At 48.3% G+C, this 24,137-nt stretch overlaps 2 protein-coding genes and 1 long non-coding RNA gene across 4 annotated transcripts in view; 2 read left to right on the top strand and 1 right to left on the bottom strand.

The window, feature by feature from the left end:
* Positions 1-2,953: 2,953 nt before the first annotated feature.
* Positions 2,954-4,940, bottom strand: RPS16 (ribosomal protein S16). Its single transcript, XM_039854353.1, has 5 exons — positions 4,779-4,940; positions 4,538-4,639; positions 3,413-3,509; positions 3,267-3,314; positions 2,954-3,157 (listed from the first exon to the last, which is right to left on the bottom strand). Exons 1-5 carry the CDS (start codon positions 4,824-4,826, stop codon positions 3,012-3,014), a joined length of 441 nt encoding a protein of 146 aa, XP_039710287.1. The 5' UTR covers positions 4,827-4,940; the 3' UTR covers positions 2,954-3,011.
* A 2,151-nt stretch (positions 4,941-7,091) lies between these two features.
* LOC120596047 (uncharacterized) lies at positions 7,092-8,660 on the top strand. The gene is made up of 3 exons (XR_005651074.1): positions 7,092-7,317; positions 7,873-8,297; positions 8,386-8,660. It is a non-coding gene; the product is annotated as an uncharacterized LOC120596047 (long non-coding RNA).
* A 1,456-nt stretch (positions 8,661-10,116) lies between these two features.
* Positions 10,117-24,137, top strand: part of SUPT5H (SPT5 homolog, DSIF elongation factor subunit) — a 26,072-nt gene continuing 12,051 nt past the window's right edge. The window contains exons 1-11 of one of the 2 annotated variants that reach the window (XM_039854229.1): positions 10,117-10,256; positions 10,539-10,616; positions 14,941-15,106; positions 18,075-18,140; positions 18,684-18,695; positions 19,193-19,262; positions 19,380-19,448; positions 19,554-19,619; positions 19,885-19,915; positions 20,291-20,359; positions 23,359-23,610. In XM_039854229.1, coding sequence (XP_039710163.1) covers positions 10,542-10,616; positions 14,941-15,106; positions 18,075-18,140; positions 18,684-18,695; positions 19,193-19,262; positions 19,380-19,448; positions 19,554-19,619; positions 19,885-19,915; positions 20,291-20,359; positions 23,359-23,610 — 876 coding nt within the window. In that variant the 5' untranslated portion in view covers positions 10,117-10,256; positions 10,539-10,541. The remainder of the gene's footprint in view (positions 10,257-10,538; positions 10,617-14,940; positions 15,107-18,074; positions 18,141-18,683; positions 18,696-19,192; positions 19,263-19,379; positions 19,449-19,553; positions 19,620-19,884; positions 19,916-20,290; positions 20,360-23,358; positions 23,611-24,137) is intronic. The other variant, XM_039854239.1, reaches the window with a different exon arrangement.

Genomic DNA, 24,137 nt, shown 5'->3' with positions numbered 1-24,137 from the left:
TTCCATGCTAACTGTGGAGCAAGTTCGAGATTCTGGGAAGTCTGTCCCCCATCTGTCTGAGGACCCCTATCCAGTGCTTGTGCCCATGACCCACATAACAGATTCCTTTACCCCCTCTAGTTTGAAGCCTCTACTGTACCTCAGTGTGCTGCCCCCACAAAAAAGGTGGTAGAGACCAGGGCTTTTATATTAGGATCCTGCTGCCACCTCCCAGCCCTGGCATGTCCAGTGAAGCATAACTTAATCAGTTTCTTTAGTAATACTGACTTCGTTCACTGCTTAAACTCTTGTGCTTTAGCACATTATCTTATTTAATCTCTGGAATTCTCTGAGGTACCACAGTGTCACGGCCAAGTTCAAGTCCCAACTTTTCTAGTTACTTGGTATGTAACCTTCCTCTGAGCCTGGCTTTTCCTGTGTGTATGAGGACAACAGTACCTGCCTTGTAGGATCGTTGTAAAGATTCAGTGAGCGTATCCTCACTTCCCAAAGGTGTTTGCGCCTTTGACTAACTGGGACATTGTTCAAATCACAGATCCCCCAGGATCTAGTCCTAGCCTATGGGATCAGATCCTCCAGGGCAGGAGCCCAGGAATCTGAAGTTATAGCATTCGGCTAACAATGGCAAAAAAGGCTGAGGTTGAGTACTTACTACATACCATGGACATGAGTCACCATATGAACGCATTCACTGAGTCCTCACAGTAGCCCTAAAAGGCAAGTAAGGATGTTTTTTAATCCCCACTTTAGCGATGAGGAAACCAAGGCACAGAGAGAATAAGGGACTCGTCCGGTCACACAGGAACATTAGAGCTGGGCCTCCAACCCTCTCAGCCCAGCCGAGCCAAACTCAGCGGTGGAGCGCCTGTCCTGTGCTGGGCCCTGATGAGGTAGCTAGAACAAGGCCTGGCTCAATAAATGTTTGTGGCTGGCTTCTGTTATCTATGGAGTGGTTACCATGCCCTTCACCAGGCTGGGGCCTGATCCACGGCAGCCTCCCCAAGGTCAGGGCTGAGGCTGGCCCTCGCCTCCTCCGCCCCCAGCTGCACATTCTCAGCTGAAGGAAAGTTCCCAGCCTGGCCTGGGCTCCCGGCGGCACCGGAATTCCCGGTATTTGAGGAGGCGTCAGGGAGGGAGGAAGGGGCTGTCTACTCCAAGGCTGGAGTGGCAAGGAGGCAAGCCCTTTCAGCTTCTCCAGATGCATCCCAGCTGTGCCTCTGGAAGGGAGCCAGGAGCCTCAGTAAGAGGGTCTCTGGGCCCTGTGGGAAAACCATGGGCACCAGGCTTGCCTCAGCCCCTCTGGTCTCTGCCCGAATTCCATTCTTCCTACCCTCCCAACTCCTACCTCTGCTTCGTGGCCCAGCCCCGCTGCCGCCTCAGGAATGCCTCTTGGTCTGCAGCGTTCCTGTTGTAAGCCTTCAGAACTACATAAATCAGACTCAAAACGGTTGGGTGGCCATTGCCCTTCTTGGGATGCCTAGGTTAATGCCAGCCAAACCCAGTTAATCCAAGCTAATAAAATGCAAAACGGTGAGCTGCATTTTGTTTTGCCACTAGGCTCACTTTCTCATGTGGTAACATGAAGATGCCTGTCACCAGCCTGGCAGGCATATTGTGGATATATTTAAGTGTTTAGCCTGGCACCTGGTTGGTGCTCCATCAGCTACACTCTCCAAGAACTTGACAGTCATGCACTGTCTGACTTCAGTCTAAGGACAGGCCACACACACAATGGTGGTCCCCTAAGATTAAAACGGAGCTGAGAAAGTCCTATTGCCGACATAGCCCTTGTAATGTAGCACACGCATTACTCAAATACTGTTATAATTGCCTACAGGGTTTGATATAGTAACGTGCCACAGGCTTGTAGCCTACGAGCTATCGAGGAAAAATTTGTCACCCCAAAATATGTCTATTTGGCGTAAGGATTATAGGCTGGTTAATTTTTAAAAAGCATAGCCAGAAGCTCTGAAAACCCAGAAGGTACCCTTGTAAAAGGCATTTACATCCCTAAGGGCGGTCTCCATCCATCAGGATGTCTCCCTCCTTGCACCAGGAAGGACCATATCGCCAGGAACTTTCATCAGTGCAGAACTTCAATCTGCACAACCTTACCCTTGGTTACTATGCTTGTCCCATAAGTGACTCCCCCACCCCTAATATCTTCTGAAGATGGTATTTAAGGTGCTAGTTCGGCCATTTTGGTGAGTTACAGTTTTCCTGAGTCTCTTCCATGTATTCGAGAGCTACATGTCATTAAGACTTTTTTCTCTTGTTAATCCGTCTTTCATTACACAGATGTCAGCTAAAAACCTATAAGAGAACTCCCCACAGTTGGCCTTCTGTGTCTGCGCGTTCTGCACTGGATACAGAAGGCCAATTAAAAGACTGGAACATCCCTGGACTTTGGTATCTGTAGGGGGTCCTGGAACCAAGCCCCTGCATATTCCGACTATGTTATTCTGGTGCCATCCTACAGAACTTTCTTCGACAATGAAAATGTTCTATCACGTGTGGCCCAGTGGTAGCAACTGACAGCCCACTATATGTTGGCTTTTACGACGTGGCAGGCACAACAGAACAAGTCCTCAGAGCCATGTTGCAAGTCCCTGAAGCAGTTACTGAGCATAACTGGGATCTGATTTAAGGCCATGCCAGGCCTTTCCCCAAAAGGTAGTGCTGACATCCTGAAGAATGAAGTTGGTCATGGGGAATCCACACCCCAACCCTGTGGGACTTACAACCAGTGGCCCAGAACCACCTTATCTCAGCTGTGCTCACAGTGGACTCTACTGGAAGTGCAGGGAGACAGACCAGTCTGCTCCCACCTGCCTTTCCACCCACCTACACTAACCTCAGAGTGGTGGCTTCTGGAAAGGCTTAAAATCCAGACTGGCAGTGTGCTGGGCATACTTCCTGAATTCCTTTCAAAGAATCACCACGAAACAGCACATCCGTGAAACCTTAAATCCCATGACCACCGTTTATTATAAAGGTGAACCCTGATGGGCTTATCGGTAGGATTTCTGGTAGCGAGCACGCGCACCAGGACCTCCAAACTTTTTGGATTCGCAGCGACGGGGATCAGCTACCAGCAGGGTCCGGTCGTACTGGATGAGGATGTCTTTGATCTCCTTCTTGGAAGCCTCATCCACATCTGGGGATGAGAAATGAGGCAGAGATGTAGATAACCACGGAAGTACCCTCCTACACACTCTGGAGCACCTTGCCCCCACCCACCCAATGGGAAAGCCACATTTTCTTACATTTCTGGTAATAGGCCACTAGGGCTTTGGAGATGGACTGGCGGATTGCTGTGAAAAACACAAAAAGGTACATCAGCTTCGTGAAGGTCATGTGGCATGACCTTCACAGCCACCTCCTACCCATGTTCCCAATTCCTAGGACTCACCATAAATCTGGGCCACGTGACCACCACCCTTCACACGGACTCGGATATCCACACCGGCAAATCGCTCCTTGCCCAAAAGGAGAACAGGTTCCAGTAGCTAGAGGAACAGGGAACACGACAGGATTTTAGATCACAACCTGGGCAGCTGGGCCACCTCATCGAGAATCCTTACGTCTAAGTAGCTTCTACCACCACTGGCCTCTTCCACTAGTGGAAGAGGGTTGGGCTGTCACTACAAGGCCTTCTCTGGGCTCCCCTATTCCACTACTCTGGAGCAGTGTCTGATATTGGGTCCAGTCCGTCTCTCCCACTGGACTAGGAGCCTGGGACCATCTAGGTCATTGCTGTGTCCCCAGCACTCAACACAAGCTCCATATACAAAACCTTCTAACTGACAGTCAATATTAGAGTAAGCCATAATATTCACTGTATGTTATACCAAGAATCTCACGTCCTATCTTCCCTTCAAAGTAAACACATCTCCATTTCACAGGTGACTCAAAACAGAGAAGTTACATGCCTCAAGTAACACAAGCTACAAGAGGTAGAAATCAGACTCTGATCTCTTCTCATTCTGAGCCAAAGAAACTTAAGCCCAAACAGGGATGAGGAACCCTTTTCACAGTCATGTACAATAAACCCAAATTCTGCTCCTGTTCTTTTAATAATAAATATCTACAATTTCCAGATCCTACTTTAGCCACGTTTGAAGGAACAAAACATTGATTCCTCTCCTGGAAACCGACAGTATGTTGTAAACATGACACACATCCCCCATTAACTAACTGCAAGAATCACATCGTAAAAACTCTGGTAATGCAAAAACATCCGGTCTGCAATCGAGCGGGCTGCCAAATACCCGTTTTCAAAGTATCCTCTTAATCTTCAACATCCACGTTTTCACTTTCTAAATTCAAGCTTTTTGCCACATCTTCTTAACTCCCAAAACCCACCTTCATCGCCAACACCTCACTTTTCTGGCTCCAACTCAGCTTCTCAACATCCCACTGTTGACACCAGATTCCTCAACTTCCAAGATCAACGAACTCCAGGAACCCGCTTATTTCAACATCTCTGTCCCAGAGTCCTCCACTCAAACCAAACGCCCGTCCTTAGTCCCAGTACCTTATACTGCAGCGTGCGCGGCTCGATCATCTCCAGAGGCCTCCCGTTCACCTTGATGAGGCCGTTGCCCCGTTTGCAATGCGCCACAGCTGTGGCCGTCTTCTGCGGGAAGCCAGAGGAAAAAGAGCGGAGCCACGTGAGCTCAGGGCCCCGGCTCCCACGTAAAACCCAGACCTCTTGTCCAACGGCCTCTCCCAGACCCCGGCCTCCCTCGGCCCCTTCCATTGGGCGCCAGACTCACCTTGCGTCCGAAGACCTGCACAGACTGCAAAGGACCCTTGGATGGCATTGCTGCGGCCGTAGACAAGAGAACCTCACCGCGCGACGCCGACTCCGGAAAAGGAAAGCGCTACGCCACCCGGCCGCTTTTCAGGGTCTGCGCAGGCGTCCTGAGCGCTGCAACGCGACGGGAGGGTGCTTTACGGCTCGTGTTGTAGCCAGGGGGCGGGACTTCGGATTGGCGGCAGGAAGTTGAGGACCGGAGGGGCGGGACCCGGGTGTGGAAGGGGCGGGGTCTTCAGACCCAGAAGCGTGAGGACTCGCTGTTCTTCACATCCATGGCCTTCACTGGTCACTGCTGGTTCTTATTTGCATTCCGGCTCCTTAATAATCTCCCTCCGACCCCTCCCTCCCACCCTGTTAAAAATCAAATCTCACGCACCGCTAAAGGGGTTCTTAACCTTTCACCACCAACAGTCTTTCTTCTTTCTAGATTCTCTTCTCCCCAAAGCCTCCTCCGTCAGCATCTGCCCTCTAGAACCAACAGCAAGTCACTCAGGATTCCCAGATTCAAGATTCAGAGCCCTCCTACCCTCTGCAACCTACCTCCTTCCAGAGTCCTTTCCCAGAATCCTTCTCCTCTTAGAGCCCCTTCCCCCAGAATCTACTTTTCACTTTCACCAGAATTTCCTTCCTTTCAGTCTCCTCTTCCCAGAATCCTTCTCTTCTCAGAAGTCCACCCCAAACCTCTCTCTTGGGATCCCTCACCCCATATTCCCTCTTTCTCGGAATCTCCCTCCACTCAAGGGCCCTGGTTCTCCCCAATCGTTCTTCCCAGAATCTTCCTTTCCTCAGATCCACTTCCCCTGGCAACCGCCCCCTTCCGAATCTCTCCTCCCAGTCCACCGATCTCAGAACCACCCCCTAGAATCTCCCTTTCCAAAAATCCTCCTCCCTTTTGGAGCTCTCTCCCTCAAAATCTACCATTCCCAGGAGTTTCTTTCCCTCAGAGTCTCCTTTCCCCAGCAACTGCCTCCCTCGGAATCCTCCACTCCTTAGAGATTCTGCCTCTAGAATCCCCCTTTTCAGGGTCCCTACCCCAGAATCCCTTTTTTACAGCGTCCCTCAAATCACTTCCTCTCCATTTCCGTCACAGAATTCTCCATTTCCAGTGCCCCACTTCCCATCTGCACAACCTCAGGATGGGGTTGCCCCCCGCTCCCCCCCCCACTCAGGATACTCCCTTCCCAGCCAAGGGGCTCCTCTCTCAGGGCTACAAGGCGTCTACAGTTGCTTCACTTTCTCTGGCACCCACCAGTCCAGGGTGTGGTGGCCAGGTTCTCAGAAAGTGGTGGCCATCTGGAGGAAGGGCCGGGCTTAACTAGGCGAATCTGGGGCCAGAGGGAGGATCCTCCAGCCTAGAGTCCAGCTCCAAAAGGGTGAGAGGGGGGAGATGGGAAGGGGGGAGGGAGGAAAGGAGCACCCAGAGCCTCATCTGGAGAGACACACAGGCAGATACACAGCACAAGAGAGAGGACACGTGGAGGAGAAAGACAAAGAAGGGGCCAATGGAGAAGAGGAGGAGAAAGAAGAGAGGCACTGGGCCAGTCAGAGATGGACCTAGAAAACACAAGTGACAGATTTGGAGGCAGAGAGGTCGACCTTTAGAGATAGACAGATACAGCCAGTCATGGAAATTCCAAGGTACTTGAGACAGAAGTAGAAAGGCGAGCAAAGTCCACCAATTATGCACCTGCAGACCGGAATAAGGCCTAGCATAGTGTTTTCCAGTGAGAAGACAGGCCACAGGATGCACACACTCTCATACCATACTCTGTACTGCCTTACGGCCTGTTTAGGGGAGTGGGGAGGCTTCCAAACTTTCCATTGTCTCCAGGCTGATCTTTAAACCTTTGCTAAGTCTCCTATCATCCTTGGGGCAGTTATGTCAGGGAGTCCTCTGACCTAGGCCCTCCCTACTCTAGGGTCACCAGCTTTTCTGCCTCTTGGAGAACATTCCCTGTGTATCTGGATTGAGTGAAGCTGGACAGGAAGTGGACAGGGGCAGTTCCCTTCACCTACTCATCTTCCAACTTGCTCCCTCTCTCTGTACCTCTGGCTTCCAGGACTAGAGAAAGCCTGGGGGTGGGCAAGGTGCCTATGTGGACTCTGGCACCCCCTCCTGCTGATAAGGCCCTTGGGAGGCCTAGGACCACCCTTCTGCCCTCTGGAGCCTTTCTACCTCCTGGTGCCCTCATGAAGATGCTGGTGAGGAGAAGGGAGGGGAGCCAAGCGGGGAGGGGGGGCCGGGGGGGGGGGGCAGGAGGCAGAAGGACATGTTTGAGGAAGATCGAGCTCTCCCCCTCTGATATATGATTCTCTGCCTTTCCCCAAAATTGTATGGAAACAAAAATGATGGCATCCTCTACACCCCAGATGATCTCTTGGTGAGGATTTCAAGTACACTCCACTAAGCTCGGAAGACATGACTGTTGGGGGCAGGAGGCCGTGGGGCTGCTGTTCTGGCTGTTAGTCCCTGGCCCAGCCGCCAGCCTTGACAAGTACGTTTTGTTCACTGCTGTCTCTGACGCCTAGAACAGTGATTGGCACATAATAACAAAGGATGATGATTATGATTATAGCTACACTTACATAGTGCTTACCCTGTGCCAGGTACTGGTTTAAATGCTTTAAGAATAAATATTAGCTTATTTATTCTTCACACTGGCCCTGTGAAGTAGACAGGGCCACCGTGTATGAATATGAAGGTTGTACACTGTACAAGGATCCCAAATTTATAAGTACGGTATTCACATCTTGAACATATTTGTCAATTTCCAGCAGATGGCAGTAAAGTATCTTATTCTAACAAAACAGCACTTAGAATCTACGTTTTAAGGAAGGAGCATCTTTTTCTAACTTAACGCATACTGTAAGGGCTAGTGTCAGCCCTCAAGATAGGCAAGATAGGCATTATTCAGAGCTCCATTTTACAGATGAGAAAACTGACGCCCAAAGAGATGAAGGGGCTTGTCCCAGGCCACAAGTCAGAAACATTGGTGGTGGGGATTTGGGATCAGGCCCTTACCCTTACCCAGGTCACTCTGTCCCCACAGGTGTGTGCTGCTGAGACTCTAGGCTGCTTCTGGCTGGAGCTGACTGTGATTGGGTTTGAGGAGGGCCCATCTGTGGGGACTGCTGTGTTCTGGCTACAGCGCTTGCTGGAAGCTCTGGGGTCCCCGCTGTGGGTCACAGCCCAGGGCCTTTGTTTACCCTGTGAAGAATATCCCCAGAGACCTGTCTCTCTCTTCCTGGCTAAACTATTAGAGTTATTACAGGGGGCTTGTGCTTGGCACCGGCCCTCAGCATGAGCCTTGGAGGATGCTGACTTCCTGGTACTCCTGGAGAAGCTGGCAGAGAGAGGGAGAGGAGACTTGGTCTCTAGCCCCAGTTCCTAAACCCTAAGCCTGTTCTTCTAGGCCAGAGGACACCCCTGGAGCCCCAGGGGCCAAGGGGAAGAGGCGAAGAGAAGGAAAATCAGGTGAGATATGAAGCCTGAAGTCTCTGACCTACTGGGCAAGAGGCTGAATAAATTACCCCCACCTGCCCCTGTTCTTCCTCTCTTTCAGATACTCCCTCCTCTCCTCTTCTAGGAAGGAACAGAGCACTGCACAGATATCTTTTAACCTCATCCTCACCCATGGAGGACAAAGAGAGTCTTGTGGTTCACATCCCTGGCTGCAAATAATTACCACCTAGAAAACTTTCAAGGAATACTGATGGCTAGGCCTCAACCCAGAGAATTTGACAATTGCTCTCTGGTGGATCCTGAACATCTATATTTTTTAAATCAACTGTATTGAGGTATAATTTACATGAAGTAAAAGGCACCCATTTCAATGCATTCTGACAAACGTTTACAACATGCTGCCACATTTCCATTACCCCAAAGCATCCCCCCACACCCCTTTGCAATATCCACCTCCAGTCACAGACACACACTAATCTGCTTTCTGGCTGTTTAGATTAGTTTTGCATCCTCTAGAGTTTCATATGAATCGAATCATTTGTACATAGCCTAGTATCTGGCTTCTTTCACTTAGCATACATTTTTGAAATTCATTTATATGTGCATCAGTGGCTTGTTACTATTCCATTGCATGGATATGCTGCAACTTGTTTGTCCGTTCTCATGATGAACATTGGTTGTTTCCAGTTTGGGGCTATTATGCATCTCTCTCTTCTTTAGTCTGATGTGCTACCAAGGCTGAGAGTTGAGAACCACTGATAAACCGGGGAAGAACTGTTCCCTCTCTTTCTATTTTAAAGAATTGCTATGTTAAGGAAGCAAGCTTATAGAAGGAGAAACATTTCTATTTGGCCCAGAAACCTATCTGGGTTCCTTTCCCAACCTGTCTTAGGTTCACTTTGGGGGATTGTGGGATCAGGGAGTGTGAGCTTATGCAGAGACACGGTTGTGTATATTCACTCTCATAGCTGCATTGTAAGCCTGCTGCCAGCCCAACTGTACCACATTTCCCTGTAGCTAACTAGATGTATGTTAAATTTCTGTAAATTGGATCCAGGTGTCTCAATGTCTATGTGAAGAACTTTAGCAATGTGTTCTAAAAGCTTCTGATTTTTTCCCTTCCATTGGGTTAATTTTTTTCATATCTATCCCTTGTGCCTGGTTCTCTTTGCCACCTCTATGACAAATAATTATTGTACTAATACATAAATGCACATTTAAATCAACTTAGGGACACTGCAAAGGAAAACAAGGGTTGGAGGTGAGGGGGGTCACCCAAACTCGAGGAGGCATCTTGTGACTGCCACTTTCCAATTAATTTTTTCTGACTTCAGTTTCCCCATCTGCAAAATGGGGGCACCTACCATCTAGAAATGTTTTAGGGCGGGAATCCCCAACCCCGTTGCTGCAGAGTGGTATCGGTCTGTGGCCTGTTAGGAATCAGGCTTCACAGAAGGAGGTGAGCAGCGGGGCGATGGAGCAAAGCTTCATCTGTATTTGCAGCTGCTCCCCAGCGCTAGCATCATAGCCTCAGCTCCACCTCAGATCATCAGGCATTAGATTCTCATAGGAGCAAAAAGGTTGGGGACCGTTGTTTAGAGGGTCCATGAGATAAAGTATGATTTATTTGCTAATTTGCTATTATTTGCTAATTCCCAGTCCCCTCAAGGCATGGCACACGGCATAAGTTGTCTGGACTAAATTTCAAGTTCTTACTCCTGGCTGGAAAAGGCCAGGTCCAAGGGGAAATAACTTTCCCACCCTTTGACCCTTCCAAGATGTCGGCTCCGAGCCCTACATTAAGACAGCTCTGCCACCTCTGCCACTCTCAAGATGGCAGCCTGGAAGTGCGTAGCCGAGGACGGCCCCGGAAATCTCGCGTTAGAGGAGGCCAACGGGTAGGTTCTCGCGAGAGGATACGTCAGTCCCAGCCAGGCGTCGTGTGAACAGCAGCTGGTGCCGAAAGCGGAGGTGGGACTGGGATGGTGAGGGGTGGGTTGGACACTGACAGAGCAGTCTCAGGGGGTGTCCTCGGGAGCTAGGGAGGTGCAGGGACCAGATTCAGGGACCCTGGAGGTCTAGCAGGTGGTGTAAGGGAGTCCTCTTTCGGGTTCACGGTTGCCAGAACGAGGCTGCCGGAAGTGCGCCAAGGGGCTTTTCTTCTCCTGGGGAACCGGCGGGGAAACTGAGGCTTGGGGTGGAGTTCGGGATTGGGGGATGCGCTGAGGCCGCCGTCTTTTCCTGCAAGAGCAGAAGATGTCGGACAGCGAGGACAGCAACTTCTCTGAGGAGGAGGACAGCGAGCGCAGCAGTGACGGCGAGGAGGCCGAGGTCTGTGGCTGGAACACTAGGGTGGCATTGCGCGTGGGGGTGGGGGGAGGGGGTCCAGGCAGGACCAGGGCAGAAGGGCCCCTGGGGAGCTCAGAGGGTATTAGAATGAGCTCTGGCCTTTGGGAGCTTCCAGGTGGTCTGGAGAGAAGCAGGCAAGCCCAAATCAAGCAGAGGGACGGGTGCTGGAGGCCAGGGATGCTGCAGGTACGGTGAAATGACAAGTGATGTCCTCGCATGTAGTAAGCACTCGCTATTCTTACTTTCAGATATATGCAGTCATTTCACTAAAATATTGTTAGGGCCTACTATGTGCTAGGCACAATTCTTTGTCCTTGGGCTATACCAGTACACAAAACAGATTTTAAAAATCTTTGCCCTTGTGAACGTAAAGAAACGTAACTGATAAGTCAATCATTTAGTAAGTTAAAAGGTACCCTGGAGAAAAACAGAGGAGAGAATGGGAATAGGGAGTCCTTGTTGCACTGTGAATAGGGTGATCGGGGTGAGTCTGAGTGGGTGACATCTGAAAAAAGACTTGTGGGAGGGGAGAGTGTGAGTCATATCATAGGGAAGAAGAGTGTTGCAGTTAGGGAGACCAGCAAGTACAAAATCGGCAGCATGTCTGCGGTGGTCAAAAAGTGACAAGGAGTCCAGTTTGGCTGGATCAGAGTGCAGCAAAGAAGTAACAGGAGCCAAATTATATAGGATCTTGAAGGCTGTGATGAGGAATTTTTTCTTAAGTGAGTGAGTCGGAGCCATGAGATTTTGAGCAAAGGAGGGATGTGATCTAATGTTTTGAAAAGATCACTCTGGCTTTGCACTGTTTCAGGAACTAAATATCAAACATTCCCGGAACGTATCTGATTTTAAATATTATTCACTATTACCCTCTTTTATTTATTTCTGACTTTGCTCATTTGTTGAGCAAATGTTTGAGCATCTACACTGTGTCCCAGATATATCCTAGGTGTTGGAGGGGGAGTGGAACAAGGCAAGTCTTTGCTTTCATGGAATTTAGTAGGCAACAGTTAGAAACTAATCAACGAAGAGATGACACAGTGGTTATAGGGGTCTCATTTGACCTACAGAAATGAAAATTTATTTTTGTAAGTTAGTTACCTACACTTGTAAGGGTGATTTCATGTAAAAAGCAAGATTTCCTGCTTTTCTGGGAAAACGGAAGGAGCCAGCAACCAGAGACCCAGGATTGTTCTATATATTCGCTCTTCGCCAAAAAAGTGGCATCCCTCTTTAGAATTGGGAATTTTCTTCAGTTCCCAGGATATGTCAGTTGCCGTTTATCATCATGCCTGTCTGTGGCAGGTTTAAGAAAAGAAAAGATTTCATATACCTGTGTTCTGGAAAACATCAGGTAGACGGGGAGTGGCGTGGGTTTCCCTTGAACTGCCCCGCTTATTTACGTGCCCTACGTATCTGTGTTGCCTGCTTGCCCTCTGTAGGCATTTGATTGTCAATCCTTGTGCCCTCTGGGGAATCATCAGCTTCCAGAGAAGAGTTGGAGAAATTAGGATATTGCGGTGGAGGTGGGGCAAGTGCGAGGATGCCAGGAAAAGCCTTTTCTCCGAGCTGTAGTGCTGGGTCCTTGGTCTCTGACTCATGGCTTCAGGACACTGCTTGTGGTTAAAGCTTAGGGATAATGAGACCAGGATCCCTGCTTCCTTTTCCTGTCTGGGGTAGTCTGGTTTGCATGGTGCAGCTCTCACGTCTCTAACACCTCATCTGCTGTCGCCAGGTGAGGCAGGAGTGTAGTGTGAAATGAAGCCTGTCTTCACTGCCAGAGATAAGACTGGATGGGCTTTTCAAACAGCCAAATGTTGGCATCGTCCTTGAAGGTCCTATAGATAGACAGGGATGTCAAAAAAATGAGCCACATTGGTAAATAACGAATACATTGAGGGGATCAGCTGGTTCGCTATTTTCAGCCCTAGTAATCTGCTCATTCATTCATTTGTTCCTTGAGTTCCTTGTGTTCCTATTATGTTGGGATCACTGTCTCCCTCATGGAGCCTTCTGTTATGGGGTGGACCGTTTCATAAACAGAGGGACGGGGTGAGGGGGGATGCTGAGGACGGGTGCCGTAAGAGCACGTTCAAGTCCTAAGGTAACACAAAGATAGTAAGAGGAGCTCTCTCAGGGAGTGGGGAGCCTGATTTGGAAAGAAGGCTTTGCTGGGACTGAGCCAGGGGTGTGATGACAAGGTTTCTAGAAATCAGGCTGTGCTCCTGTTGTAGTTTGAGTCGTTAAAATGTGGGACTTTGTGGGCTGGCCAGGATTATGTATTAAGCAAATATTTTTTAAATCATCTGTTCTCAGCCCTGGGCTGGGTGATGTTGAGGACTCAGCGGTGCCTGAGATAATATCCTGGGCCCCGCCTTCAGGGGGCTCACAGTTGTCAGGGCTGTGATGGAGGAATCCCAGAGGGTTGTGAGCCCAGAGGATGTGCCTGACTTTCCCTGGCGGGGAGAGCACAGGCATGACTGTTGGAGGGGAGGGTTTTGATTGAAGTATGAGCAGCACACAGAGCAGGATGGCTTTTTATACAGAGGACCAGCTTGGACGATGGACAGTGCTAAGAGAGTGTGGTTCAGTGTAGCCAGGACTAGCATTTGGAAGAGGGATCCCAAAGAGGCAGGATGAGAGAGGGAGGCAGTGGGCAGAGTGTGCGCTTCCAGTCTGGGCTGCTAAAGAGCTTGTTCTTTACCCAAGGGCCGAGGGAAGCCGTAGCCATGTTTTAAGCGGAGAACCAAATGATCAGATTCATGATGTAGATCATGGTTTCCTAAGATTATAGGATACATTCTAGGGTGCGGAGGGTGTGAAGAGAGGTGCTTTTACATAGAATAAGGATAACCTTTCAGCCACATTGATTCATTTAGTGAGGAAACTATTTCCTTTTCAGTTCACTTCATGTCCTGTCTTTTGATTGGGTGAGGGACAGTTTCACTTTGGTGCTACATGTCTGGAACACCTTTCCAAAATTTGCTAGTCTCTGTTTATCAAGGAGAACAGGCCTTAGGCAACATTATCCTGCTGGGACTTAGCATTGTTTTGCTTGTATCTTTATGATTACTTTCGATTTATGACACGTTAACCTTTAAGAAGTTTTTACTTCAGAAATATTTCAAAACATGGAAAAGTTGTTCTTTTAAATTAAATTAAAATGTGAGTGAATTTAAAGAAGATATCAGATAAATGGATTGTACTGATTTGGACATAGGAAGAAGTCATAAAGTTAATAAGGAAAAGATTGCGGTTGAGTGAACATGGTTTTGTATGGATCACTGCCTTTTGTGACTGGTTTAAAAAGAGGGGTTAGAGGCCAAGAGACCAGAAAGGAAGCTGCAGTAAGGATTCAGGTTTTAGAGGGCAACTTTGTGGCCTAGGCTTGGGCTGTGGGGATGGGGAAGAAGGGATGGATTGGAGAGGTGAAGTTCAAAAAGCAGAAAGATCATGAATTTGGTGCCTGATGGGAGCTAGAGGAGGCCAGCACAGTTCTAGGGGACATGGTGGGTGTGAAGGAGGAGGCTGCTGGCACACGGGGAGCTTTAGTTCTGGAAAAAAGGAGGCCTGGAGACAGACGAGGGCATCTTCTGCAGAGAGAGGAACTGAGGTAGTGGAAGGTAAAATGGCCAGCGAGAGAGTGCATGGAAGGAGAAGCACAGTGGGTCCTCAGCTGAGCCTTGTGATTGAAGCCAGTGTTTGAAGGGCAAGCAGAGTAAGAGGAGCCTGCAGAGGAGCAGCCGAAGGGATTGGAGAAAAGTCAGGAGAGCGTGATGTGACAGACACCGAGGGGAGAGCATTTCTAAAGGGAGGGAGTCGTCAGTGGTATGAGTGTCGTAGGTAAGAACCAAAGAATGTCCATGGAATTAGCAACAAGAGGTGGTTAATGACCTTGATGAGCACTGTGAACTGGAAAGAGATATGGGGGTCATTGACACAGAGATGTCTTCCACGGCCAATGGAGTGGGTGAGATGGCCCGGGGAGGTGTAGAGTGCAGAGGGACAGGGCCAAGGGCCAAGCCTCATAGAGCTATACAATTTCAAGGTCAAGTGGAGGCTAGCAAGGAGGCGTAGGGGTAGGGGGAGTCTGAGTTAGCCCCCTGGTATTGGTTGGGTGGTTGGTGGTGCTCTCGCTGGAATAGGATGGCCAGAGAGGCCTGGCCGGAGTGAATGGGCATGTATGTAGAGCACAGGGGGCTGTGTTTGGCCAGGCAGAGCTGAGGTCAGATTTGGGGTTGGGGAGCATGGTGTCCGGATTTGAGGGTACAAAACTCTGGTGTACCAACCCTACCTGACCCTGCAGGTGGAGGAGGAGCGGCGGAGTGCAGCAGGCAGTGAGAAGGAGGAAGAGCCCGAGGAAGAAGAGGAGGAGGAAGAGGAAGAAGAATATGATGAGGAAGAGGAAGAGGAAGATGATGACCGGCCCCCCAAGAAACCCCGCCATGGTGGCTTCATTTTGGATGAGGCTGGTATGTCACAGGGCTGGCAAGTGCTGAGCAGAGGCTGGACTTATATACCTTCAGTTTCACTTCCTGAATGTACTTTAAAAAAGTGTTTGGTAAATGTTAAACATGTACAATAATGGGTACATGAAGCCCCCATGTACCATCTCCCAGCGTCAGCCGTTACCAGCTTAGTACTGACTTGTTTTGCTTATTTCTCCTTACTCCTATCCACCACTGGATGATGTCAAAGCAAATCCTAAATATATGACTTTTACCCTCAAAATATTTCTGCATATATTTCTAAAAGATCCTTTTAAAACGCACAATCACAATACTGTTATCATTTTCTAAAAAACTGACAATTTGTGCTTATAATGGAAAACTCACATGACCTAGAAATAGACAATAGGACATGGCAATGAAGGCTGACAGATCTAGGTCCCTCCTGACCTGGCTCTGCTCTTTTTTTCTGTCTTGCAGAGTATCTTGCCCCTTTAGTACAGTGTGACAAACAGTTTTTTCTATTCCAGCAGAGATAGTTTGAGGATTTAGGGGACTGTGCCTATAAAGCACATCAAATTGATGGCAACCCAAAGTTGCCTAGCCTAGAGTAGGCCCTCAGAAAACGGGTGGTTATTTATGTATGTTCTATAGGCCCACATTATAAAAGCAGTTTTGTAAACTGCTTTCTTTTACTCAATGTTTGTGGAGGTAGCTATAACATAGTGTAGGTTAAATGAGTTAGTGTGAAGAGTTTTCTAAAACAACTTTTGGCACCTGAGCGCTCAATAAATGTTGGCCGCTGTCATCATCATCATCATCATCGAAATAGCTATTTTTTCCAATGGCTGCATAGTGTTCCATTCTATAATGTGTTTTGTTTAATCAATCTGTTGAACATTGAAGTTGTTTATATTTTTTAGTATTATAAACAGCACTGCTGTGAACATCTTCACATATATTTAGACACACATAGGCAAGTTACTGTCTAGATCAGGGTTTCTTAACCTTTTTTGTGGCGTCTTGTCTGGTAAAGTCTGTGGACACCTTCTCAGAGTCATGTTCTGAAATGCACAGAACAAAAACACAGGATTCCAACGGGAACAATTATATTGAAGTACAGTATCAAAATATTAAAAATATCATTACATATGTGTTTATTAACAAATTTAAATAACAGGATTTTGGGTCTGGTAAGAATCTAATTTTGAAGTAGCAATGAGTGGATGATATTTTGAGAATATCCACTGCTGAAGTGTGTATGAAAATTTCAGATTTCACTGCTAATCCTGTTGTGGTTTGTTGCAATTGTTCATAATTCATGGAAGAGCTAAATTTCAATTAGAGATTAGTGAAAATGAAGAAGTAGTTTTTTTCATCTAACTCAGGCCCTGCAGATTGTCTGCATGGTAAATCCCTACAGGTCAAATTGCTGGGCAAAAAGGATGTATATGTTTTTAAAGCTTTTGATATCTCTGGCCAAATATTGGCCCCTGAAAAGGTCACACTGGCTGATGCTCCCACCAGCCATAGATGAGAATGCTTGTTTTCCCCACAGCCATGTAAAGGGGAGTGATTTGGACCACCGTTCCCCATTTTCTAGGGACCCTCTCACCCCAGTGGAAAACAAGGGAGCAGAGGGGCAAGAGATGCTCTGGGTGTCCCTCACTCTCGGAGAGGTTTGGCCCTTTCTCAAAGGCTGAGGGGCAGGGAGTTCTTGCTTAGAGAACAGGTCTTAGATAGCAGATGGGCCCAGATCAAGAGAATGGATAACATGCCATTCAACGAAGACGTGAGACACCCATGCGTTGGTGGTGGGTGCATTGGGCACTGCCTGTTGGTAGGCTACATCCGCGGCAGTGCCCATTAACACTTAACGTGCGAGACCCCTGGATCCAACGGGACCCCTGGATCCAGCAGTTCCTGTTTTCCTAAACCCCACAATTTACCCCACAATTAAACCCACACAGGTATGTAAAGACACGAGAACAGAGACACTTGCCGTAATCTTGTTTGCAGTTGCAAATGTTCAGTGACTTAAATGTCCATAGGTAATAAGGGCATAGTAATCAGATAGCATATGAGGCATGTTCTGTTTATTGTGGAAGAGTTCCAGGCCAGTGTTATTGCTTAGAAAAAGAAGGTACAGAACAGTGTGTTAAAAAATTATGTGGGGGGTGGGAATAGTGGTGGGGGTTTATATGAATTTCTCATATATGCACAGATTATCTCTAGACAAGAACCGTCTAGACTGAGATACTGGGGTTAGAAGAGGGAGGGAAAGCTGCTGTATACTTACGTCGCCTGTACACTTGGTTTTTTCGTCGTGTGCTGGTATCACTGTGGTGTAAGTTTTTAGTGTAATATTTGATGTGCACCAAAGTGTATATGTAACGTAGTGAAGAGGTTAAGTGCTGGACCCTGGGACCAGGCTGCGTCTCAGGTACCAGCCGAGAATCTTCGGGTAAGTTAGAGAACCTCTCCGGGCATCAGAGCCCCTCCTGTGAGGTTGGAACAGTGATGGTACCTCCTGGAAGGTTGTGGGAGGATTCAATGACCAATCTGTGACAAGTGCTCAGCACAGGGCGGGGCACCCGGTACACTCTCTGGTAGGTATTAGCCGTTATAAATGTAAGGAAAGGATAAAACCAACCAACCACAAAAACTGCATACCTGTCTTCCCTTGATAGTGGAGAGGGAACTTTTCTGCTCGCTCACTTAGATCTTATATTTGCAGATGGGTCTGGGTCGGGGTGGGGGAAGGGATGACGCAGAGCCAGGTGGATCCGCATGGGAAACCTGACCCAGCTGCTTGGGCAGCTCCATGGCTTTGGGCGAGATCCTCACCTTTCCGAGCTGCTGCATCCTAATCTATAAGGTGGGGGGGCGAGGGGCGGTCATGTCCCTCTCCCAGAGGTGGTTTCCTGGAACTGTTGTTATGAGACCTCCTTTGTCCCTGCTGCCACCTGACCACTTGGCCTTCCTGTTTCAGATGTGGACGATGAGTATGAAGATGAGGACCAGTGGGAGGATGGAGCAGAAGACATTCTAGAGAAAGGTGTGTGTGGGCCCCGCCTCTGGAAGACCATTGGGGGCCACGGGACCAAAAGGGTCTTGAGAGCCCATCCCCCCACCCCCATGCCCTGCACCACCCTAACCCCCACCCGCCTCACCTCGCTTCTTTCTGTCGTTGCCAGAGAGATCGACTCTGCACCCTTTTCCTTTGAGGCCCATGAGTTGGGGGGCGGGGGCTGTGGGGTGGTGGGTGTTGTGGGGAGAGGACTCCGGGATCCCAGGGCCCCAATGAATCCCTTCTGGGGCTATAGGGTGGGTGGGCTCTGTCCCAAGATACCCCCCACTTCCTGGGCCAGTGCCCCCTTCCCTGTTATTTTCCGTTCTGTGCGCCTCATACATTTCGGCTTCTCCCCCAACCACCTAGTGCCTGGCCTTTACTTTTGATTTTCAACCTTCCCTGTAAGTCCTCTTCCTCCCCCAACCCCATTGGTTGATTTGCTACACTTGGCTCATACTTGTCTGCTCCCTCACCACCACCTCACCACTCACCACCACTCACTCCTCCACCTCCACCTCCTCCAAGTAGAAGAGATCGAAGGTAAGAATCTGGAAACTGTGATTCCCCAACCCTCCTCCCATATCCTGACATCTTCCTGCCCTCGGTACCCTCCCTCTCCCCGATCCTGTCTGGCCCTGGGGTCTCTGACTCATGTTAGGGTCCAGAGTCGGGGGGTCCTGGGGCCAGGTCTCCAGCAGTGGTTGGCCTGGGAAAGTGCGTGCGTGCGTGTGTGTGTGTGCGTGTGTGCGTGTGCATGTAAATGTTGGGGGCGGGGATGGAGTTCAGGGTGTGCTTAGGTGGTAGCTATGAGATGGGGAACAGCTGGATGTCCCCAGTGGCTGGGCCCCACCCCCAAGTCTTTTCATGAGAAGCAGAATGCTAAGCAGGACAGGGTAGGCGGGTGAGGGTTGGGTCTCCGCAGCGAGGGACCTTCTTCCCGAGGCCTGCCTCTGGCCCTCTCAGCCCCACCACTTCCTTCAGGCCCCTGCTTGTCACTGCCTCTCACTCGTCCCATCTGCCCTTATTTTTTTTTGCAGCCTCCAATATCGATAATGTTGTCCTGGATGAAGACCGTTCTGGGGCTCGCCGCCTACAGAACCTCTGGAGGTAAACAGGGAGGGGAAAGGTGGTGAGACTGGTGTCCGCGGAAGGTTTAGGGGCAGGTCGGGTCACTCCCTCTCCTCAACCTCCGGCTCATGTTTCCTTCCCCATCTCACATCCCAGGGACCAGCGAGAAGAAGAACTGGGCGAATATTACATGAAGAAATACGCCAAGTCATCTGTGGGAGAGACGTAAGGACGTGGGGTGGCTGGCGGTGGGCCAGGGCAGGTGGTTCCTTTGCGGGAAGGGTCTGTAGTCTGATGGCTTCTCTTTCCCACCTGCCTTCCTCTCTCCAGGGTGTATGGAGGGTCCGATGAGCTCTCCGACGACATCACCCAGCAGCAGCTGCTCCCGGGAGTCAAGTAAGGGAGGTGGGACAGGAGGGCTGAGGTGGGACTCTCGTACTATTCTTGGGTGATGTGCCCAATGGGTCACTCCCCAAAACAAGTTAGGACACAGTCACACAGGCAGAGCGGTGTGTGGGAGGGCAAGGTGTAGCTGTTCTCTTCTGCTTAATGGATGGAAGGATGAAGAGGGGAGAGGGTGTGGAGTGAGGGGAGGAAAGATGGGTGTTTCACGGTGAGGAGACAGTTTCACTAAGCGTCTTCCTTTTCCTCTCCTGTCTAGGGATCCCAATCTGTGGACTGTCAAATGTAAGGTGTGTTCTCTGGCCTCGCGGCCTGGCAGAGGCTGGGGAATGAGGGACGCAGCCTTGTCTGGGAGAACTGTCCACATGTCTGTCCTGGGTCTCCTTGGCCTGCCAGCCTCTCGGTCCTTCTCTTTCTGCCTCTCTATCCCTTTCTCTCCCCTCACCCTCTTCCTCCCCTCTCCTCCCCTTCACTCAGAATCTCTCACCTTTGTCTTTCTTGCCATCCATCACTCTTGCTCTGTATTTCTCCCTCTCCCACGTTCCTCTTTGTCCTACTTTATCTTTCTCGCCCAATGACTCTTTCACGTGGCTATCTCCTGCTCCCTCGCCCATGTCCTGCCCTCCGTCTCATCCTCTTTCTTAAGTCTGCCTTTCTTCTTGTAGATTGGGGAGGAACGTGCCACAGCCATTTCCTTGATGCGCAAGTTCATTGCATACCAGTTCACAGACACGGTAAGCCTAGGCAGGCACCTGGGGGGTGCATAACAGGCCAAAGCTCAGAGGGAGCAACAGTACAGTTTCAAGGGCACCACTGCTTGTTAAGTGATCTGCTTCAGTCCCCAAATGACCATTCCCTGGACTGAAGCGTTCCGTGCCTGGCAGAGCTGTTGTCCTCGCTCTCTCTGCCTTCCTGGCTGGGTTCACTCTGGAAGTCAGCCGTCTCGCTTCCTGAACCTTTTCTGCTTGAGTGAGTTCTGCGCATTCACCAACCCTGTTGGGCAGCCATCACCCTCTTACTGTGTGGGAGAGAGTCCTAGGATAGGACAGTGTGGCTAAGGGGGTCAGGAAATAGGCCCATCTGGAGAATTCTCTCTTTCACACACAGTCATCAAACATTTTCTGAGCCCCTGCTCTGGGCTGATCCCTGCACTGGGAGATACTGAAGATATAGCAACATTCATGCCAGAGCTGGTTGGTCCCTGTCCCTCCAGGGCTCACTCAGCACACAAAACACGAAGTAATGCCACCCGCACACAAGAGCAAAGATCTTTTTTTTTTTTTCTTTTTTTTAATGACTGCCAGGGTTTACACCCTGGTCCTGCCACTTCCTAGCTGTGTGACCTCGATCAAACCATTTCCAACCATTTCCCCTCTCTGGGCCCCTTGCCTGCCCCTCAGCATCATTAGGATTAAGTATCTTTGGACATGTCCAGTTCTCAGCCAGGACTTGTCCAGCAGCTTGTGTTCAGTAAATGTTGTCAGAGGTATAATTCTTAGTTTGGAACCAGAGCAAGGCTTATGAATGGTGTCCTCAAAATTCATGAAACGTGGGGCTGCTCTTAACTGCGTATAGGGTGATAACTTCTTTATTTAATATGACTTCGTGATAAGCATTGGTTTTACCTGCCAACACAGCGAGTGTGTGTCAGTGGGACCAAATGGACAGTTGCAGGATTTGCAAATTATGGTTTTAAATGTGCACAAATCTCTGTGCTATGCCCTGGGCAAATTCTAGTGACCCCGTTTAACTGAGTCATGACTCTGATTATTGTTATTGTTTTTAATGACCAAAGTAGTACATGTATATTGTAAAATCACAAATCTCTTTATATCCAGGTCCCATTTTTCACAATTACTGTTGGTTCGTTCTCTGCATGTTGAAAAGTGTTTTTCTTTTAAACAAAATAGTGTTACGTGTGTATTGTTCTGCAGCAAGCCTTTTGTCAGTGGCGTACTCATCTTTCCATGCTTAGTCAGTACAAGGTTGTTTGCATTTTTCGCTGTCACAACCAATGCTGAAACAAACTAACTGCTTTTTATTAAAGGTTTTTGCATCTGGTAGTCATAAAGGATGTTAGTCTGTAGTTTTTTTTATGATGTCTTTGGTTTTGGTGTCAGAGAAATACTGGATTCGTAGGATGAATTGGGAAATGTTTACTCCTCTTCTAAAAAGAGTTTATGAAGGCTTGGTATTAATGAATTAAATGTGTGGTAGAATTACCAGTGAAGCCATCTGTCCTGGTCTTTGTGTGTGTGGAAGGTTTTTGATTACTAATTCAATATCTTTGCTTCTTGCAGGTCTGTTCAGATTTTCTATTTCTTTCTGAGTCAGCTTTGGTAGTTTGTCTTTCTCTGAAAAACATTCATATTATTTAGGCTATCTGATTTGTTGGCAGGCAGTTGTCCATTGTGTTGCTTTAGAATCCTAAAAAAGATTGGAATGATGTGTTTTCATTCATTCTTGATTTTAGTAATTCAAGTCTTTATTTCTTGCTTATTTTGGCTAAATGATTGTCAAATCTGTTGATCTTTTCAAGGAACCAACGTTTGGTTCTAGTGAACTTCTCTATTGCTTTTCTGTTCTCTATTTTACTTATTTCCACTCTGGTCTTTATTATTTCTTTCCCTCTGCTTGCTTTGGGTTTTCTCTTTTCTAGTTTCTTAAAGGTGGAAGGTTAGGTTATTGATTTGAGATTTTTTTTTTTTTTTAAGTTGGTGTTTACAGCTATAAATTTATTTCTGAGCATATCTCTCTTCGCATTCTAGTAAGTTTTAGTATGTGTGTTTTTGTTTTTATTCATCTTAAAATACTTTCTAATTTCTCTTCTGCTTTCTTCTTTGACCCATTGGTTACTTAGTGTGTTTCACATATTTGTGAATTTCCTCAATTTCTTTGTTATTAATTTCTAATTTCATTTCATGGAGTTGGAAAATACATTTTATATGATTTCAGCCCTTTTAACATTTATCGAGGCTTGTTTATGGCCTAACGAGTGGTTTTTCCTGGAGAGTGTTCAATGCGCCCTTGAGAGGAATGTTTTCCTGTTGTTTGATGGAGTGTTCCACCTGCAGGGGTGTGTTAGGGCTACGTGGTTATAGGGTTACTAAAGTGTTCTGTTACCTTGTTCACCTGTCTAGTTGTTTAGTCCATTGACAAAAGTGGGGTACTGTAGTCTCCGATTATTATTGTTTAATTGTCTATTTTTCCCTTCATTTTTGTTAATTTTTGCTTCATGTATTTTGAGGCTCTGTTGTTAGGTTCATATGTATTTATAATTCTCATATTTTTTTGACAGATGGACCTTTTTATCATTATAAAATGTTCTTTATCTCTACTAACAATTTTTGTCTTAAACTCTGTTTTGTCTGCTATCGGTATAGCCACTCCAGCTCTCTTCGGTTCTAATTGTTTTTTACACATAATACATGTTGGATCTCTGTGTCACTACATTGATTCATCTGACTTTTTTTTTTTTTTTTTTTTTACTGCTACATTGTATTTCATGGTATGGTTAAGCCATAATTTAAGGAATCCTTGTTTGGAGGCATTTTAAAATTTCCAATCTTGTTTGTTTGCTCTAGTAAATAACTTCTGTGAACATCCTTGTGTCTGTCATTGAGCCAACATGTTTCTGTGGGATGCATTCCTGGAAGAGAGACTGCCAGGCAGCAGTTGTTACTGTTACTAGCAGTGGTGTCTTGCTGTCTCCTTCCTTGGGCTTGGCTTACAGCCCCTGCAGATTAAGTCGGTAGTGGCACCAGAGCATGTGAAGGGCTACATCTACGTGGAGGCCTACAAGCAGACCCATGTGAAGCAGGCCATCGAGGGCGTGGGCAACCTGCGGCTTGGCTACTGGAACCAGCAGATGGTACCCATCAAGGAGATGACGGATGTGCTCAAAGTGGTGAAGGAAGTGGCTAACCTGAAACCCAAATCCTGGGTCCGCCTCAAGCGGGGCATCTATAAGGACGACATCGCACAGGTACCTGGGGGCGGGGTAGGGTGGCTGTGAGGGCCCAGACTCTGGTTCGCATTTCTGCTCCTCCGTTCGCTCCTCCTCTCCTCTCCTCTCCTCTCCTCCTGCTCTTCCCAGCCCCTTCCTGGCGCAGAGAGCAGCACTCACTCAGATTAGGTGAAGCAGAGCCTGGAGTGTACTGTGCGCACACAGGAAATGGATGACCGTCTTCTGTGCGCTATCAAAACGTGTTGAGTAAAGGTCTAAGGAGGTGAGGGAGTGAGCCATGTGGAGTTGTTGGGGAAGCATCTTGTGACAGAAGGAGCAGCATGTGAGGTAGGACTGTCTAGCTGAAGCAGAGTGAGTGAGAGTCAGGGTGGCAGGAGATGAGCTCAGGGAGGCCCACCATTGGGCTTCAGCTTTTACTGGAGTAAGATGGGAGGGTTCTAAAGGACACACCATGGCTTTGATTTTAACAGCATTACTCTGGTGACTGGTTCTCAAGCAGTGGGGCGTTGCCCCAGGGGACATTTAGCAATGTATGGATACATTCT

Source organism: Pteropus medius, unplaced genomic scaffold, assembly GCF_902729225.1.
Source record: "Pteropus medius unplaced genomic scaffold, Ma_sr-lr_union100, whole genome shotgun sequence".
Lineage (NCBI taxonomy): Eukaryota > Metazoa > Chordata > Mammalia > Chiroptera > Pteropodidae > Pteropus > Pteropus medius.
Note: the sequence above shows the minus strand (reverse complement) of the source record. Positions and strands in the feature narration are given on the sequence as shown.